At 38.6% G+C, this 17,684-nt stretch overlaps 1 protein-coding gene and 2 pseudogenes across 10 annotated transcripts; 1 reads left to right on the top strand and 2 right to left on the bottom strand.

The window, feature by feature from the left end:
* Positions 1–175: 175 nt before the first annotated feature.
* LOC130501117 (F-box protein At1g11270-like) lies at positions 176–1,325 on the bottom strand (annotated as a pseudogene).
* An 11-nt stretch (positions 1,326–1,336) lies between these two features.
* LOC108851094 (uncharacterized) lies at positions 1,337–2,281 on the top strand (annotated as a pseudogene).
* A 2,697-nt stretch (positions 2,282–4,978) lies between these two features.
* On the bottom strand, positions 4,979–17,502 carry LOC108855928 (increased DNA methylation 1-like). Of its 10 annotated transcripts, none has more exons than XM_056996013.1 (10): positions 15,342–15,732; positions 13,433–15,014; positions 13,211–13,316; positions 7,527–7,654; positions 7,328–7,410; positions 6,935–7,164; positions 6,713–6,799; positions 6,372–6,471; positions 5,965–6,140; positions 4,979–5,884 (listed from the first exon to the last, which is right to left on the bottom strand). In XM_056996013.1, exons 2-9 carry the CDS (start codon positions 13,521–13,523, stop codon positions 6,129–6,131), a joined length of 837 nt encoding a protein of 278 aa, XP_056851993.1. In that variant the 5' UTR covers positions 13,524–15,014; positions 15,342–15,732; the 3' UTR covers positions 4,979–5,884; positions 5,965–6,128. The 10 variants fall into 10 exon arrangements, 2 of the variants coding, with proteins under 2 accessions (XP_056851993.1, XP_056851992.1); XM_056996012.1 differs by having other exon boundaries at positions 13,433–14,994; positions 15,342–15,731; XR_008939518.1 differs by lacking the exons at positions 4,979–5,884; positions 5,965–6,140; positions 6,372–6,471; ... (1 more) ...; positions 6,935–7,164; positions 7,328–7,410 and adding exons at positions 8,135–8,706; positions 9,018–9,079; positions 9,164–9,331; ... (1 more) ...; positions 17,066–17,137; positions 17,238–17,502 and having other exon boundaries at positions 13,211–14,994; positions 15,342–16,696.
* Between the last annotated feature and the right edge of the window lie 182 nt (positions 17,503–17,684).

The raw sequence follows: 17,684 nt of genomic DNA, 5'->3' as shown, positions 1-17,684 counted from the left end.
TACAAGGGATCCAAGTTCCATGTTATCATGAATGTGGAAACTTTATAAAGTAACGCTGAATATATATAGTAAGAAGACAAAGTAGACAAGATCAAGGTCACATTAAAGTGCATAAGATGTTAATTAATTCCAATGGTTCATCGGTAATTCGGTAAAAAAGAAAAGAAAGAGAAAACTAGTTTGATAAAGCAGAAAACAAACTTTCGAAGTAACAAACAGAAACAAAGGATTGTTATCTGTGAATACTAACTCATAAGATTTGGTATGGAGATCATGTATCACCAGTGGTTCCTTACGATGACAACGACCACGAATTAATAACTTGTTCTTCTCTAAAACTGCTATCGTTAAGAGTGAGGTTCCTCCACACCAACGAAGAGGTTTACTGATATCTATCGTAAACATTTTCTTCCACGTATTGATGTTACCGCCTGAAGAATCTAACAACCATATATCTTGGATGGGCCAGTTACTCTCGGATACACTCAAGCAGTTATCGAGGATGCACATGGTGAATCTGAAAGGATCATGTACATGGGAAAAGGGAGCTTTACAGATAACTTGGAAAGTTTCAGTGTGAAGATCGAAAGATAATACTTTGGTTTCTTCACAGTCAGTTAACCAATAAAGGGACCCATCTACGTACAGAGGAGCATGGCGAACAATTATTCGATAAGGAGAAGCAGGGTGAACGTACCTCCAAGTGTTCATGCTAAAGTCGAAAACTTCACAAGTAGTAACGTTGTCTAGGCCAAATTCAGATGAATTATATAAAAAAACTGGCTTGTATGTACCCCTTAGTTTGTCTTTACCGAATCCAAGCTTATGATATGAGCTATACGATGTTTTTGCATCCCTGACGATGCAGAGCTGTTGAATTCTGGCAAGAGGTAAACTTTGATGCCACCTAGTGGCGGGATTCACCACCACGACACAGACACTCGGGACGTACTTGGTGTAGAAGCATATTAGACCGTCACATGTATTTTGGCAGACCGACGTGCATGAAGTAGGGAAACAGACCGTATAAGCTATTGATGATCCAAACATAAATCTTCGAGCATCTGTAGGCAGGCACCCATCATTATGTGCATAGTGAACGAAAAGTATATCCGGATCTCGTGATCGCCTACGATGGCCCAACTGTCTTTCCTGGAAACGTTGGGTCTGGATTGTCAATTTCCACGTCTTTGATACAGACCTTAATCTCAGTAGAGACTTGACCGGAAGTCTCTCTAGTATGAGCTCTACAACATCGTGCGGTAGCAATTCTACACTCGAGCGACATCTTTCCAGCATTGTATCTCGTGTCAGATTGATCAAGACAGTCATACAAATGTTTTTGAAAAGGTAAACTTTCAATATTCTATATATACGAGCTGAGCACCCTGTCCAAGCTAGGTTTTTGAAAAATAGAAATTTCTAATTTTCTACAAGGAAAAAGGGAAAACTCCATGACTCTTCCTTTCCTTGTTTCGGCTAATTAACTTTATACAATATAATTACTAGATTTTCTTGGTAATTAACTTTATACAATATAATTCCTTTGCTTTCCTTGGTAATTAACTTTATACAATATAATTCCTTTCCTTTCCTTGGTAAGATATTATCTCTGAGTCTTATTTGAGCAAGTCTGAGTTATTAGAAGCGCTGAGGCGTGTTCTCAGACTAGAGCTAGGGAAGCTGAAACATGGCTAAAGAAGCTTGCGCGGAGAAAGAGGACTTGGTGAATCTCTTGTTCAAGAGAAAGCGTCAGAGCTTTTCGGGTATAAGCAGTTGATGCAACTGCTTCAGCTTGAAGCGCTATACCTCCAAATCAAGAACAAGAAGATTGAGAAAAGCAAGGAGCAGCCACCTTGGAGCAATTCGCAAGCAAGAGAAGAGGGGAGAAAGAGAAGAAGCAAAAGAGGTAAACCGAATGGTCTGTTTGGTTTAGCATTGGGGATGAGTCTAGTTGGTGCTGGTTTGCTCCTGGGATGGACTGTTGGATGGATGCAGATTCTATCTTTCTAGTTCAAAGTGAAGAGAAGAAGAGAGACCTGGAAAGTTTTTTTTTTTAAATATCACTCTTCTTGAAATGAGTTTTAAGATTTACTTTGTAATGCTGCAGCAGCTTATGGATTTGGTTAAATGAGAGAATTGTAAATTGTTGCAAGGAATTTTTTGTTAATATTGTGTGTTTTCTAGTTTGAGATTATCTTAAAGAAATCAAATGTTAAGATCTTTCATGTAAAAGCATCTGCATATGTTCAATTCTTAGCAGCTATAAAATCTTTTCTTCCATGTACCAAAAAAAGAGAGTTTAATGTCACATTTGTTTCATTTGTAGAGACTTGTTCTTAGCTAACATTTCATTTGTGATTTGTTATAAGATTAGGAACTAATTCCTCAACTTCGTTTAAAGCAAAACATCAGTTTCTCTTGTTCAAAAAGTTTGTTTTGAACATGTTCTGTTAGCAGAAGTGTCATTTACATCTTCTCATCTTGTTTGTTTTGTAAGGACTCTTTCTGCCAGATGTAGTGAGGCCTCTCTTAGATTCTCTTGAGGCTTCCAAACAAGTTAAAGCCCCTCCACTTACCCATGTATGTGTACAGTATATATCTCTCTGAAATTTTCTTTTTAGCAGCTTCTTAGTTGGATGGTTAAATTGTGTTTGTTGTGTGTTGTAACATAACATTATTTCCATGTTTTGTGATTTGTTTGGTTTATGTATGTCTCTCTCGAAATGTATATTCTTTCCTTCATGGACGATCACGTTTTGTTGGTTTCAAAAGCAAGGATTGGGCATAAGATCGACTTGTTAGTTAACCCATTGTTTATTGCTTGATTATGCATTAGCCAAAACAATATTTCCGTCAGGTATTTACTTAGGTCCAATTTGCTTTTTTTGCAGGTTATTGCTGGTGTCACTGGAAAGAAACAGAGCTAATCCAAACCAATGATTTTTCCCATGCTTTCTTACATTCAGATTCCTTTTCTTGTCTTTTTTGTCTTTTAACTCTTTCTAGTCACTGATGAAATAAACTAGACTCAGTGTTTTTTTTTGTTCTGAAACTTATATAAAGGCATATGTCAGTAAGTACATACTCTTTGTTCATCCCCCTTTTTTATCACATGTATTCATTTATTAATGGCAAATCAAAAAGCTTGAAACTTCTGTTGCCACATGATACATACAGCACAAAGATATTAATTTTACATTGTGATTGAAATCGCTAGTCTTACATACACTCTTATTAGTAGCTCTTTTACATCAACCTGATCCTCAATAGGTAGACAAAAAGATTAATTGGCCGTAAGCCCATTACTTTGTCATATTTGCCCCTTGGTGTTGGGCTTTTAGTTGTAAGTTTTTGTCGGGCCTTGAGCTTGTATCTTCTGGGTTTCGACCTTATATTTATTGGGCTTCGGGCCCTTAATATAATTCTAATTTGGGAGAAAAAAAGCTCATACACAACATGTTCTAAAACACGTTAATGAAAACAATGAAATAGAAAACATTTACATTTGTATGCAGTTTGGTTAATTTTAGTTTCCAGATTATTAATTGTTACGGTACATTAATCTTATTTTAGTTAAATTTCTTTTGGTTCTTTCTAACTTATTTAAAGTAAATTATTTAATATGATAGGTTATAAAACTCAAGTATAATTCTGCTAGAATTGTTGTCAAAAAAAAATCTGCTAGAATTTTAATACTTATTCATTTATAACACTATTAATCTATAATAATATATTCAAATAGCATAAATAAAAATTTCTGACAAATATTTTTTTTTATAGACAGCTCAATAAATGCTAAAATAACTTACAAAACATAATTAGTAAAACACTAAAATTATAGACAATTTCATTATAAATTGAAAATCTAATACAAACAAAAACAAACATATATTATAAAATATCATTTGTTGTTACATAATATATACTAACACATTATTGAAACTATTTAACTATTACTTTAAAATATAATTTATTACAATTTTATCATATTACATTATTGATTTAACCTGGGGATGGGTGTATTAATCTATTATCGGAAGAATTAGTTATTCTAATAATATTAAAATCTGATACTCATAGAAATAAAAAAATATAAGTCATTCTTACCTTATATTTCGTTCAACTATATCAAATTGAAATAGAAATCATATAGACAAATATAAATCATTCTGTTTTCCTTAATTTTTTTTGTCAAACAATATTTTCCTTAATTTTCTAATTTAATAATTTTTTGTTTTGTAGCAAAAAATACTAGTGTTATTTTCAACTCAAATCAATAAAATTTAATAAAAGTTACAATATCACATTAAAATAAAAACAGATTATATTTATTATTTCAATATGAAATAAATTTTCGAATGTTTTATAAAATTTAAATATATTTTAATATAAAATAGTTTTATTATAAACTCACCTACGGGCGGGTCCATCCCTAGTCTAAGTTAAAAACTCGATAACTCTATACAAGAAAAGTTCTTTCTTTTTTTTTTTTTTTTTAAAAAAGAAAAGTTCTTTCTCGTGCCTATCTCACTATATTGTTATTGATTTTTACCATCAAAAAATATGATGTTATGAACCACACCATCAAAAAAGTATAGGTTGTAGGAGCATATTCCTTTGGTTATTACAGGTTTATGGCCGCTTGATAAGGCTACGACAACTTCATATCAATTATAAAGTGCGATAGCAACAATGATAATCTTGAAAATGATTAGGTAGCTTAATCTTTTTTTGAAGTTGTTCAAACGTCATATTAGAGTTATTCAATTGTAACTTTATATAGGGTTGTGATACAAAATTATGTGTTGAGCTGATATTCAGAACCTTTTTGAAGCATAGGTGTGCTCTTAAAATTATTATTTTAGATCGAGAAACAAACATATCTTCACTCCTTAGAAACGTAACAATGAAAAATAAATCTGAGAGAGAGCAAATACATAAATACAGTTTCCAAATGCGTCACTGAGACGTCAAAGAGTGAAGATGTATTAGATAAGTAAGATGAAGAAGCACCTCAATGTTTGATATTACAAAATGGCCATGAAATAAATTAATTGGTCCGCTACCACAATATTTAAAAAAAATCTAATAAGCACTGAGAAGTGCAAGGTTTTACTTGACCTCTGGCTCTGAGTCATAAATAAAACTACTAAAATACTGCAATTAGCATAATAGTCTAACTACTCTTCTTTCACCTGCGCCTTTTCGTTTGTCATGAAAATTGACAAAAGTGCTGTTAGTTCTGATCATATGCACATACAAACAAAGGCTGCAATGAACCTCAAACACACCTGCCATGTGAAGAGCCGATCAACAGGGCAGTGGTACCTGTGTACCCTTTTTGTTCACCCTCGACGTTCCCCATGATCCTTGAATCAGTTGTCGTGAATATGGAAGCCACTCCTTTCTTCAGTGATAAAGCTTTACTGCCAATCTTTTCCTCTGTACCACCATTACCAAGTGCCTGAGAATTTTCTAGTATGTAACAATCGGATTCTTCGTCTAGCTCCTCTTTACCCTCAGCTTCAAAGCTTTTTAAATCACCACTTTGCTGTCTTCTTGTATTAGTTTGATCCTCATGAGAACCATCATTAACTCCCTAGTTAGATTCTCTTTGGTTATCAACTACACCAACAGGAAGGAAATCGACCTCTTTATCTGTCAGTTTTCCCAATCCCAATCTCTTCTTTCTCCTCCAAGGACCCACTAAGCAACTTCAGATTCGATTCTGTATCATTATCTACATCCATCGATTCCAAGCAGCTATCAACTTGGTAACAATGAGATTCAACATCAGCAGATGCCCAATTTTGATCAGCTTTACCCTCCGCAGGTTTACTTTCCTCAACATCTCCAGGCAGACTCCTCAACAGCAGTTCACCTGAAGTAAGTTTAGTCAGTCCATGAGAGTGAACATAACATGAGCATATTAACAAATCAGATGCCAAATGCAATTAATACCGCTGTCCTTAGCCAATGACTTCTCCAGCATGTCAACACCAGGGAACACCACCAAGTTAATATTCTTAATTGTTTTTCTGGCTGATTCACGAACAGGCGCGCGAAGCCGAAGCCTTTAGTCCATGTATCCATCAGTTCTGGCACTGCTGGTATGACTAATTTGTCTAGCCAAGCGCCTGATAACAAAGCACATGTAAATGTGGATCTTCAGAGAATTGTGAACAAAAGAGTCTACTCTGATTACATAGAATCAAGTGAATATAAACAAGTAAAATTGACAGACAGCTAGCAAAAGCTCAACATATAGCATGCAACAATTGAGAGGCAATTAACAAGAACTTATAAACCGACAAACTGAATAATTGAAAGAAAGAAGTTAGGATATGACAATGTGTGGGAGAACCTACAGATTCAATGCCGTTCATTAGTCGACGACACATCCCTTGACGCCTGTACATGTAGCGGGTTCCTATAAACGGCATTTCTGCCAGTTGATTGCCGTGGATCCTGAGTAAAAGCAAAAACATTTTATTCACTTGCATGCATGCGCACTCACGGAAAGGAAAAGCTCATTCATAATTTGTTATACTATCAATTTAATGAGAAACAAGCAACAGAGATTCCAGTAAATATCATTAAAAGATCATCTGTATGCTAATAAAATGTATTGCATTCTATCCAATGTTAAGAACTCCCTAAATCTACAATGAAGTATTAATCAACAACGTTCATGATACAACAGACTCACCTGATAGATGCCACAGCGATGATTTCATCACCCCTCTCCAAAACAGCAGTAAGAAAATTGCTGTAGTTTAGCCGATGGAAGTTCGACCTACAAAACAATAGGAGAAACATTCAAAACATAATCTAGTAGCATATGGACAGTTACTAGTCAGTTAGATCTCAAAAATAAAGAACCAAAACAGAAAGCATGCATGCAAGGACAGGTTTTGCGAATGAGCTTTACCCAAATTTGTAGACGATATTTTCAAGCAGGTTGACACCACTCCTGCGACCAACTAAAGGTGAAAAGCACTCATCCATAACAGAAAAAGCAACAGCCAGTTTGGCATTATATGCAATCTTCTCAGATATGTCATTATCACGAGGGATCTCAAAGCAGCGGAGGAATGTCCAAGAGAAGCCCTCGGGCAATGAATGTTTAACTCCAATTAGTATCTGAAGTCTGTCGAATAACTAAGAGAAAATAACAAACAAATGGAATACTCAGTGTCCATTGTACTACTATATTCATATAATTGTAAAATAAAAAGCTATTTACGTTGATCACCAAGATTAGAGCTATTGACTTTCATTACGCCACAAGAAAATAATACTAGTAAAGATAAAGGAAGGCTACCTCTTGACAATACTTTCCACAAAATGGATGAGTACTACTTTCAACAGGTACCGTGCCATCTTGCTTGATGCATGCTTGGTGATCTGCAAAAGTGTGGAATGTATTGTTTTGAGCTCAAACCCCATATTAAGAATTTAACAGAAGCAAATAAACAAATATACTTGATGGATAGATACGCCTTTTAAGGTGTAATTCATACATTTTTCTTCACATAGGTAGCACCTCAACAAGGGAGAAAGAGTTGTAGTGCCATGATTAGCTGCCTCAACTTTCTCGCAGAATTTTGCATGAGCAGTAGCAACAAAACCAAGAACCAGATGGGAATTTCTGCAGTTTATAGAAGAAACGTAATCAATTCGCTGCAATAACACATAGCTAATTCAAAATCTTAAATGGCCAATCATCATATCTTCTTTTTTACCGCATTGTTCCCATTATTCAATCAAAGGAATCATTCAGACTATAAATGTGATAAGCCTATGCATCATTACGCGAGGAGGAAGAAGACTCAAGAAGTTGAGGCGGAGGCGCGAGAAGAGAATGACGTGGCAGATTTAAATGAAGATTGAAAGGATTGGAAAGACTCTATCTCGTTTAGAGGGTTTGCCGTTATGTCTGTTATGTTTGTTAAATACTCTGTTGTGTAGTTCGTTAAGTCTAGCTATGTATTTTGGATTGAGTCGCAGTGACTTGAGGAGATTATCGTCTGGGTTAAGCCAGCGATATCTCGATTGATTCTTGATACAAAGTGTATTCATCGTTATCATCGTTCTCGTTGAATCAATAAGAAGGAGTGATTGAGTTTACAGAGAATCGAAAGTTCAAACTCTATCAATTGGTGCGGTGAGCGACTCGCGATGGCTCTGGTTAGCGAATCGGATGGACGAATCGAGCATTTGGAGAGGTCTGCTATGGAGGCGGAGAAGACGGTGAAGGTGATATACGAAGGATGGAGGAAGCTGACGGAAGCTAACGGTCAATCGGAGGAACGCTTCGGTGCAGTAGAGTCGCGACTGAGCTCCGTCGAGTTTCAGTTATAGAAGATCGCAGCGGCGATCGATCGTATCGAGTCTCACACAGTTCCAGCAAAGCCTAACGGCAAAGATATCACAGGATCATCGGAACTCCGTAGTGACACTCAGGTACCGATATCACCATCTGAATAGGAGAATCTCTCATTAGGTTATCAGAGGAGTAATGAGATGTTCCATAGTAGAGAAAGTTTGTTGAAGAAGATTGAATTGCCTGAGTTTGATGGATTGTTGCCATATGGTTGGATCCGTAATGTCGAACGATACTTCAGAGCGGCTCAGTATAATGAACAGCAAAAGCTTGAGTTAGTGGCTCTGAGTTTAACAGGAGAAGTCCTGAACTGGTATCTGTGGGAATCAGAAGAGGAAAGATTTGAGAGTTGGTTTCAGTTCAAGCAGAGGATGCTCGAAAGATTCGCAGAGTCAATTGATGATGAACCGAGAAACAGACTCTGTGCTTTGAGACAGACTGGAACCGTTCGTGAGTACGTCAAGGAGTTTGAAGAATTGATTACTCAAGTAAAAAGAATTGATGAGCCTAACTTGATCAGCAAATTCTATAATGTTCTTAAGCAAGAGATGAAAGAAGTAATCAAGCTTAAAGAACCTAAAGGGCTACGCAACCATATAGCTGCTGTAGTCAAAATGGAAAGCAGTACCTTCTGTCAAGTGATGGGTGAACGTGCGAAACCTAGACAGAACGAGTACCATGCTCAGCCTGCTAGACAATACCGACAACAACAAAAGATTCTGCCACCAGTTGCAGAAGATAAGTCTAAGCAGCCAGAAGTGCACAAGAACTTACCAGGAGACCACGATTACATTTGACTCCAGCTGAATTAGCTGAGTTGAAGAGGCTAAAGCTGTGTTTCCAATGTAAGACGAGTTGGTTCCGCGGTCATGTGTGTGCCAATCCAGAACTCCAAATCTTGGTTATTGTTGATGATTTGGAGGTTGAAGTTGTACAAGACACCTATGAAGAAGAGGGCATTGAGGAAGTAAATCAGTTGCAAGGAGATCAAACAACACAGATGATGGAGATATCACTCCATGCTTATTTGGGTATTGATTTTCCTACAACTACCAAACTAAGAGGAACTCTTGCAGACAACAAATTGGTTGTCTTGATAGACAGTGGAGCCACACATAACTTTGTGACTCCAGAGTTCGTTGCACGCACTGGAATCCAAATCTCTGCTGATTTTGGACTGCGTGTACTACTTGGCAACGAGGTGTCGATACCAGCAGGAGGAGTCTGTAAAGACGTTAAGTTGGAGATGCAGGGACTCGTTTTTAAAATCGATTGCATTGCTCTTGATCTGGGCAAAGTAGACTTGGTGCTGGGAGTACAATGGTTAAGGTCGTTGGGGAAGTGTGAGATAGACTGGTTTACACAAGAATGGTCATTCATTCATGAAGGGAAGAGAGTGATGTTGACCGGAGAGACAGACCTTCATCAAGTGACAGGAACTCTTAAAACAATAACTCGTGATGACGGTCAATGGGAGGTTCCTACTGATTCTTGGTGCAGTAACTTGCAACACGAGAAAGCGCCTGCTGATGTATCTTCTCCGGAGGTTTTACAGGTCTTAACCGAGTTTGAGCACATATTTGCCAAACCTCAAGGCTTACCACCGATAAGAGGAAGAGAACATGCTATCACTTTAAAAGCAGGAACTAATGTTATCAATGTCAGACCTTACCGATATTCTCAAGCTCACAAAGAGGCAATGTCAGAGATGGTTGCAGAGATGCTGAACAAAGGTCTGATACGAGCTAGCAGAAGCCCTTTCTCCAGTCCCGTGTTATTGGTTAAGAAGCAAGACAAATCTTGGCGATTTTGCGTTGACTACAGAGCCTTAAACCAAGCAACCGTGGCTGACAAGTTTCCTATACCAATGATTGATCAACTCTTGGATCAATTACATGGAGCAACGATATTTTCCAAGATGGATTTAACGGCGGGGTTTCATCAGATAAGAATGGAAGAGAAGAACATTCCGAAAACAGCATTTCGAACTCATGATGGACATTACGAGTTTTTAGTCATGCCTTTCGGCTTGACTAATGCTCCATCCACATTTCAGTCACTGATGAATGATCTGTTCAGACCTTATCTGAACAAATTCGTTCTTGTTTTCTTCGACGACGTGTTGATCTATAGCAAGAGTGTTGAGGAGCATGTTGCACACTTGAGGCTGGTTATGCAAATCTTTGAGAAGCATCAACTATTCGCAAACAAGAAGAAGTGCCTCTTCGCTCAACGTCAAGTCGAATACCTCGGTCATATCATCTCAGCCGAAGGAGTGGCTACTAATACAGTTAAGACCGAGGCAATGAGAAATTGGCCTACTCCCAAGACAATCAAACAACTACGAGGATTCTTGGGGTTAACTGGCTACTACCGGAGATTCGTCAAAGCTTACGGTTCTCTTGCGCGTCCTTTAAATGAGCTTCTGAAGATCGACAAATTCAACTGGTCTAAAGAGGCTCAACTGGCTTTTGATACGTTGAAACAAGCCATGATCTCAACTCCAGTGCTGGCATTACCGAACTTCAACCGTGAGTTTGTGGTAGAATGCGATGCTTCAGGGTTCGGGTTGGGAGCAGTATTGATGCAAGACGGTCGACCTGTGGCTTATTTCAGTTATAGTTTGACTCCTCGTGAACAGCTGAAACCAATATACGAGAAGGAGCTGATGGCAGTGGTGTTGGCGGTCCGTAAATGGAAGCACTATCTGCTGGGGAGACGTTTTGTAGTGCACACAGATCAGAAGAGCCTGAAGTTTCTACTTGAGCAAAAAGAGGTTAACATGGAATATCAGAAGTGGTTAAGCAAATTGCTTGGTTACGAGTTTGACATCCTCTACAAAACTGGGATTCAGAACAGAGCAGCTGAAGGGTTATCTCGAATTGAACAAGCTTCCTTGCAGTCAGCAGAATGTATCTTGTATGCAGTGACAGTGTCGGCTTCTTTGCAGTTACAAGACTTATATTCTGAGATACGCAATTCACATGAGATACAGAGACAGATACAGAGGGTTCAAGAAGGGGACAGCGAGATGCGAGATTATACAGTGAAGGAGGAGAAATTATGGTTCAAATCTCGTCTAGTGATACCAAAAGACTCCACTTTCATTGAGACAATTCTTAAAGAATGTCATGATGGATTACAAGGAGGACATTCTGGAGTTCTTAAAACGCTAAAAAGAGTTCAGAGATGGTTTCATTGGACAGGCATGTTAACGACAATCCAACAGTATGTATCTGCGTGTCATGTTTGTCAGACACACAAGTACTCGACACTGTGTCCAGCGGGGTTGCTACATCCCCTACCGATTCCAGTGGCTATATGGGAAGATTTGTCAATGGACTTCGTGGAGGGTTTACCTACTTCAAATGGTTACAATGTTATCTTTGTGGTAGTGGATCGTTTGAGCAAATACTCACACTTCATTGGACTCAAACATCCATTTACTGCAGTCGACGTAGCCAAGAAGTTCATCACTGAGATAGTTCGCTTACATGGATTTCCAAAATCCATTGTCTCAGACCGAGACAAAAAATTTCTCAGTACCTTCTGGAAGGAGCTTTTCTGTCTAGCTGAAACTACTCTGAAGTTCAGTACGGTCTTCCATCCCCAAACGGATGGACAAACAGAGGTCTTAAACAGATGCCTTGAGACATACCTCTGTTGCTTCGCGTCATCTCATCCTCGAACATGGTCTCGTTTCTTATGTTGGGCAGAGTTGTGGTATAATACCTCATATCACACTTCTCTCAAGACGTCTCCATTTCGAGTTGTCTATGGACGCGAGCCTCCATCGTTGCTACGATATGAGTTGGGTTCGACAAACAATGCTGATTTGGAAAGGTTGTTACTGGAAAGAGATGCCCTGCTTGTCGATGTTAAGCAACATCTGGTTCATGCTCAACAGCTGATAAAGAACAACGCCGACAAGCACAGACGTGATGTAGAGTTTCAGGTGGGTGATCGAGTGTACTTGAAGCTCCAACCGTACTGTCAACAGTCTGTGGCTCGTCGGGTTTGCAAGAAGCTTTCTGCAAAGTACTTCGGTCCGTATGAGGTTCTGGAACGCATTGGCAAAGCGGCTTATCGTTTGGCTTTACCTCCAGAGGCGAAGATACACGCCGTCTTTCACGTCTTGCAGTTAAAAGCAGTGTTGGGAGTTCATCATCAGGTTCTTCCTCTACCGTCGGGTCTAGACGATCTTGTGATTCTTCCGGAGGAGGTGTTGGAAACGCGTTACAACGATAAAGGGAGCTTGGAGTTACTGGTTAAGTGGAAATCTCTTCCACCATCAGAGAACGCTTGGGTGTTATGTGGGGACTTTCGCTCTCAGTTTCCAGACTTTGCGCTTGAGGACAAGCTGAGTTTCGAAACGGGGGTATTGATAAGCCTATGCATCGTTACGTGAGGAGGAAGAAGACTCAAGAAGTTGAGGCGGAGGCGCGAGAAGAGAATGACGTGGCAGATTTAAATGAAGATTGAAAGGATTGGAAAGACTCTATCTCGTTTAGAGGGTTTGCCGTTATGTCTGTTACGTTTGTTAAATACTTTGTTGTGTAGTTCGTGAAGTCTAGCTTTGTATTTTCGATTGAGTCGCAGTGACTTGAGGAGATTATCGTCTGGGTTAAGCCAGCGATATCTCGATTGATTCTTGATACAAAGTGTATTCATTGTTATCGTCGTTCTCGTTGAATCAATAAGAAGGAGTGATTGAGTTTACAGAGAATCGAAAGTTCAAACTCTATCAAAATGATTCTGGAACAAAAGACAAATTCGTTGATTAAAAGAAACTTTCTTTAGAATAAATATTTGGAAACTTACTTTAATGCCCAGGCAGCTCTGATGGAAAGTTGACGGGCAACCATCACAGCAGTTAAGATCTCCCGCGTCCCCGCATATAGCACATGTATCATCATTTTGATCTCCACTACCAAAATCCACATCATGGAACCCTTTAAGCACTGTTTCGCTTTGCTTATTCCAGAATGAACTTCAAAATCGAGAACCGAGAATACTTCATCACAGCAGTTGCATCGAATATACCTTCTTTTGTGATTATTCCTTCTTCAGTGTTTTCGCAGTGAACTTTCCCGTTAAGTGGCACAATGGCTGAATCAATCATCCATCCCAGCATGGTGCGTTTCCCTTCAAACAAAATGTACCCATTCTCGTTGGAATCTGCATCCGACAAAGAACTGCGAGCTGACAAAGCACCGCAGCTTTCTATTATGTTTTTCTTCCCTCTTTATTTTCCGGACTGAAACCAAACTTCTTTCTAAGCTGTGTGACCCTTTTCGTTTCTTCTGCGCTTTTTCTCTTTCGAGACCATATCTTCATTAGTATATGTGTCCTTGCGGTTCTTTGACCTTTGGCTTACCTGTATCGCTCCGTTTCTTCTGAGCTTTTCTCCTTAAAAGGTCAAGGTCCTCTTCTGGCAGTAACCCAAGAACAGAGTCTGCTTGATCTAGAATTTACTTTATAGACTTCATAAGCTTTGGTCACTGACCAGTGGGGATTCACATAAACAGCAGCGTTGTGCTACGTCTTCCCGCCGTTACGGGGCCTGTATTCAACTGTCCAACCAGCAGCTAGAAGTAACTCAAACTAAGCTTGCTTTTTCTTGGATTCTAATAAAGATCGTCTTCCTATCATTATTTTGCTTTTGTTCTCCAATCCTCATTTCGCCATCACTTGAGGGTTTGTTGTCCCGTGACATTGAGGAACTCTCACAAGGCTTCATTGCTTTACAATCAGTCTCCCCAGGTTTCTTCTTCGTCTTTGGTGTTGGAGGTCTTCCACGCTTCCTTCCCCTCCTGCAATCGCCTCCGTCAAAGTCATGTCTCTTAGCCCTGCCTCCACAGTTACGCTTTGGTCTCCTCCTGGAATCATCTCAATAGAGTTACTCTGTTCCAACGTTAACAGGGTGCTCCCATGCTCACAGTCTGACATTCTCAGCCGGTAACTTTCCCCGCTTACGTTTGACTTTTAGCTCTTCATTATGTGGCCCATTTTCATCGTATGATCTACCCACCCGAATCTCAACCTGACTGACTCCTAGAATCTTATTAGGTTCCGCCCATTGCTCATTCCCTAGATCTTGCTTCTCCTTAACGCAAATAACTTTGTCCTCGTTACCATCAGACTGACTGCTAATCTGCAGCTTCCGAGGCCGTCCTCTTTTCCATGAGTCTCCTTAGGCACCAGGAAATTCCACAAGCTCACGTAGTAGCTTCTTCTTAACAGAAAAGCCATCACTACTTTTGCCTCCCTTTCTTTCCTTTTTCCACAGCCACACCATTGTTTGTCAATCTCTTTTCTGTAATCATTTGCCACAGACAGAGAAGAGCATTCCCTGCTTTCACCTCATCAACAAAACAATCACCCATGTTGTCAACCTCACTTGCTTAGATCTATCTCCCTTCTCTTCCACAGAGAAATCATCATGTTTGTCACTGTTTTCTTTTCTGTATCAATCGGCTTAACCACATTTACCGTGTTCTTGTTCTTCATCTCGGTTACACCATCCTCCAGACCAGGTTCGCTGGATAGAGTTGCACAACACCCATTTAACTGAAAGCCCTCCTCTTCTTCAACGCTCCAGCATACTGTGTTTCCCAGAGATTAACTGTTAAGATTGTATTTAATATATTGAACTCAATGTACAATAGGAGATTATATACAAAGGTAGTCTTGGAGACTAAGTTTAGATATTAACTAACATTCCTAAAACAGAGGAATCAGTATATACGATAGTTAATGAGAGATCTATATAGTATCTCTCTAATATTAACAGAACCTAATTGCCAAAAATCCGGTGAGAGAATCACAAATTGTCAAAATCAAAATTCTAACTGATGAAAAAAATTAAAGCGTAGGTAATACGAAGAAGAAAATCAAAACTCTAAATCAGAAGAAAAGAAACGGAACACCGAACACATGATGATGGCCTTACCTGGAAAATTTGAAAGCCTGGCCGGATCGGACGGAGAAACGAATGGATAGAACGGGAAAATCGAGAGAGAGAGATGCCGAGATATCAACGAGTCCGATTCAGAGATTCGCATTGTGGATTCGGTAGAGGGGAAAACGAAGAAACACAACAGTGAAACAAGAAGGTGGAACAAACAAGGGTTTAGTTTTGGATGTGAAAAGTGGTGGAGACAAAGACGAAAAAGAAACAGGTTTTAATCTATTTTTCGGGGGCTTTACTCTAAAAGCACATGCGCATATCGAGAAACAATGAATTTTTTTTCCGGGTAATGACGATCTGTGACGGTAAAGTGATCATTTACTATATTATTATCATATCGTAGTCCTTTCCCTCCACTTTTGCTTAGGATTTTCTTCCTTTTTTTTTCATAAATTGAAAATCTGAGAGACCAATGTATTTTCTTTGCATCTGGTTGTATCCTTAGGATTAGATTTGACAAAAAAAAAATTGATGTAAAAGAGTGTTATTGTGATGAGTCTTGTAAGGGAGCTTTTTCTCCTCCTCGAAGGTGAGAAGAACCCTCTGACTGAAAGGACGGTCACCGAGAACATCGGATGCACCTGAAGCAGTCTTCTTTTCCCCATCTTTTGTTCGGTAGATGTTGCCATACCTAGCATACCAATTTACAGTGGATATGCAAAGGCATGACGAGCCTACAACAACCTTTGATGTGTGAGGTTTACAAACTAATGTTTTTGCGTGCCTCCCAACATTCTTCAGTTTCTCTTTACACTCTCCTAATGTCCTAACAAAGAATATTAATTTACTCAGTTGTTTATTTCCCTCAACAATGCATTGTGAGTTTCGATTTTGAATGCGATATATATATGACAAAGAACATTATTTTGAGGTATTTTGAAGTATTTAGCCTTGACAACACATTAACCATGGTTTCAAAATGTTATTTAGAAAATATATAATATAAAACCTGAATCAGGCCACTATGAAATCTTTTAACTCTTCAAACAGTGAAGTCTAAAATTATTTATCACATGTAAAATCAAATAACAATGTTAAGCTAGTAGTCATAACACCGGCTGGATAGTCTGGTCGTTACAATAACTAGCCTACGAATGCATGTTGTTCCAGTGACATAGCTCCACAACAGATATATAAGTATTAAAAAAAAAAAATCATGTTTATAAGAAATTGAGAAAGGAATCATCATCTTCTCCTGGGTGCGGAACCGCGCTGAATCGCTGCTGGTGCTTGCCCTTGAGACCCCGGAGTTTGTTCTTCCGCCATGTTACTCGCTTGTATTCATCACTATGAGTCCAAGTGGTATCAGGTACATCCACTGTAATAATATCGGAGTTCTGCATAAAGACAAGTTACCAAAATAAGGAGTTTATGTGTATGTCAATAACTCAAAATCATTTGGTTAGTTCATAAAAATAGATGTACACGAACTGATGTTTCTACCTTGGTGCCTGCTCACTACTCTTCAAGATAGTGTGGGAGTTAAATGTCCATTTTCCTGGCTATATTAAACACAAATTTTTTTTTTATCAGACACTCTAAATCAATACCCTTCTACCATTCTAAGAACCAGGTTCAGTAAACAACAGTAGATAGGTGGTTTCAGTTCTTAGAAGAGTACTTACTAAGCCAAGCATGCCAAAAAATATAAACTTTAATTCTGAAAGTGAAACTAAAGAAACAATTGGACAACATGTGTTACTTACAAATTTCAACTGTCGAGGATACGGACACGCTCCAGGAGAGCCGTAACTGACTGCCAAAATGTTGGCACCATCCTGAAATTGATGAGTAGGAAAGTGTGAATAGCGACAAACTAATTGTCACGCAACGCTGAAACCTAAACTGTAAGAAACTGATACCAAAAGAATACGTTACCATGTGTATAACGAATTAACAATATGCTCATCCAAACCATCCCGTGGAAGACAAGACATCTCTGTAATAAAACCAGATACATCGATCAGAGGGAAACAGATAATGTCAATGAAACGTTTCTAGGTTTTAATCATTCAAAGTTAACAAAGGGTTTGGATTTATGATCATAAAATAACTAAAAAAATTGAAACGGAACTACAGAAGTAATCTTATCTCAAAGAAGTACCAGAGAATGGTTAATATCTGTAAAAAACTGCAACAAGATTAACCTAGTAGGGGCTGAGAGCTGAGCTCAAGCAGGACCAATCACTCAAAAGAAAAAAATCTATTTGACACTAAAAACAACTAAAACAATGTGAATGGTGTTATTATAAGAAGCCTTTTTGGCAGTAAGATGATGCATATCAACTGCATGCAATGCAAACCTGACTACTTGAGATCAAGATT

This window comes from Raphanus sativus, unplaced genomic scaffold (genome assembly GCF_000801105.2).
Source record: "Raphanus sativus cultivar WK10039 unplaced genomic scaffold, ASM80110v3 Scaffold0103, whole genome shotgun sequence".
Taxonomy (NCBI): domain Eukaryota; kingdom Viridiplantae; phylum Streptophyta; class Magnoliopsida; order Brassicales; family Brassicaceae; genus Raphanus; species Raphanus sativus.
The sequence above is the reverse complement of the archived record's forward strand: the minus strand, read 5'-3'. Positions and strand labels throughout refer to the sequence as shown.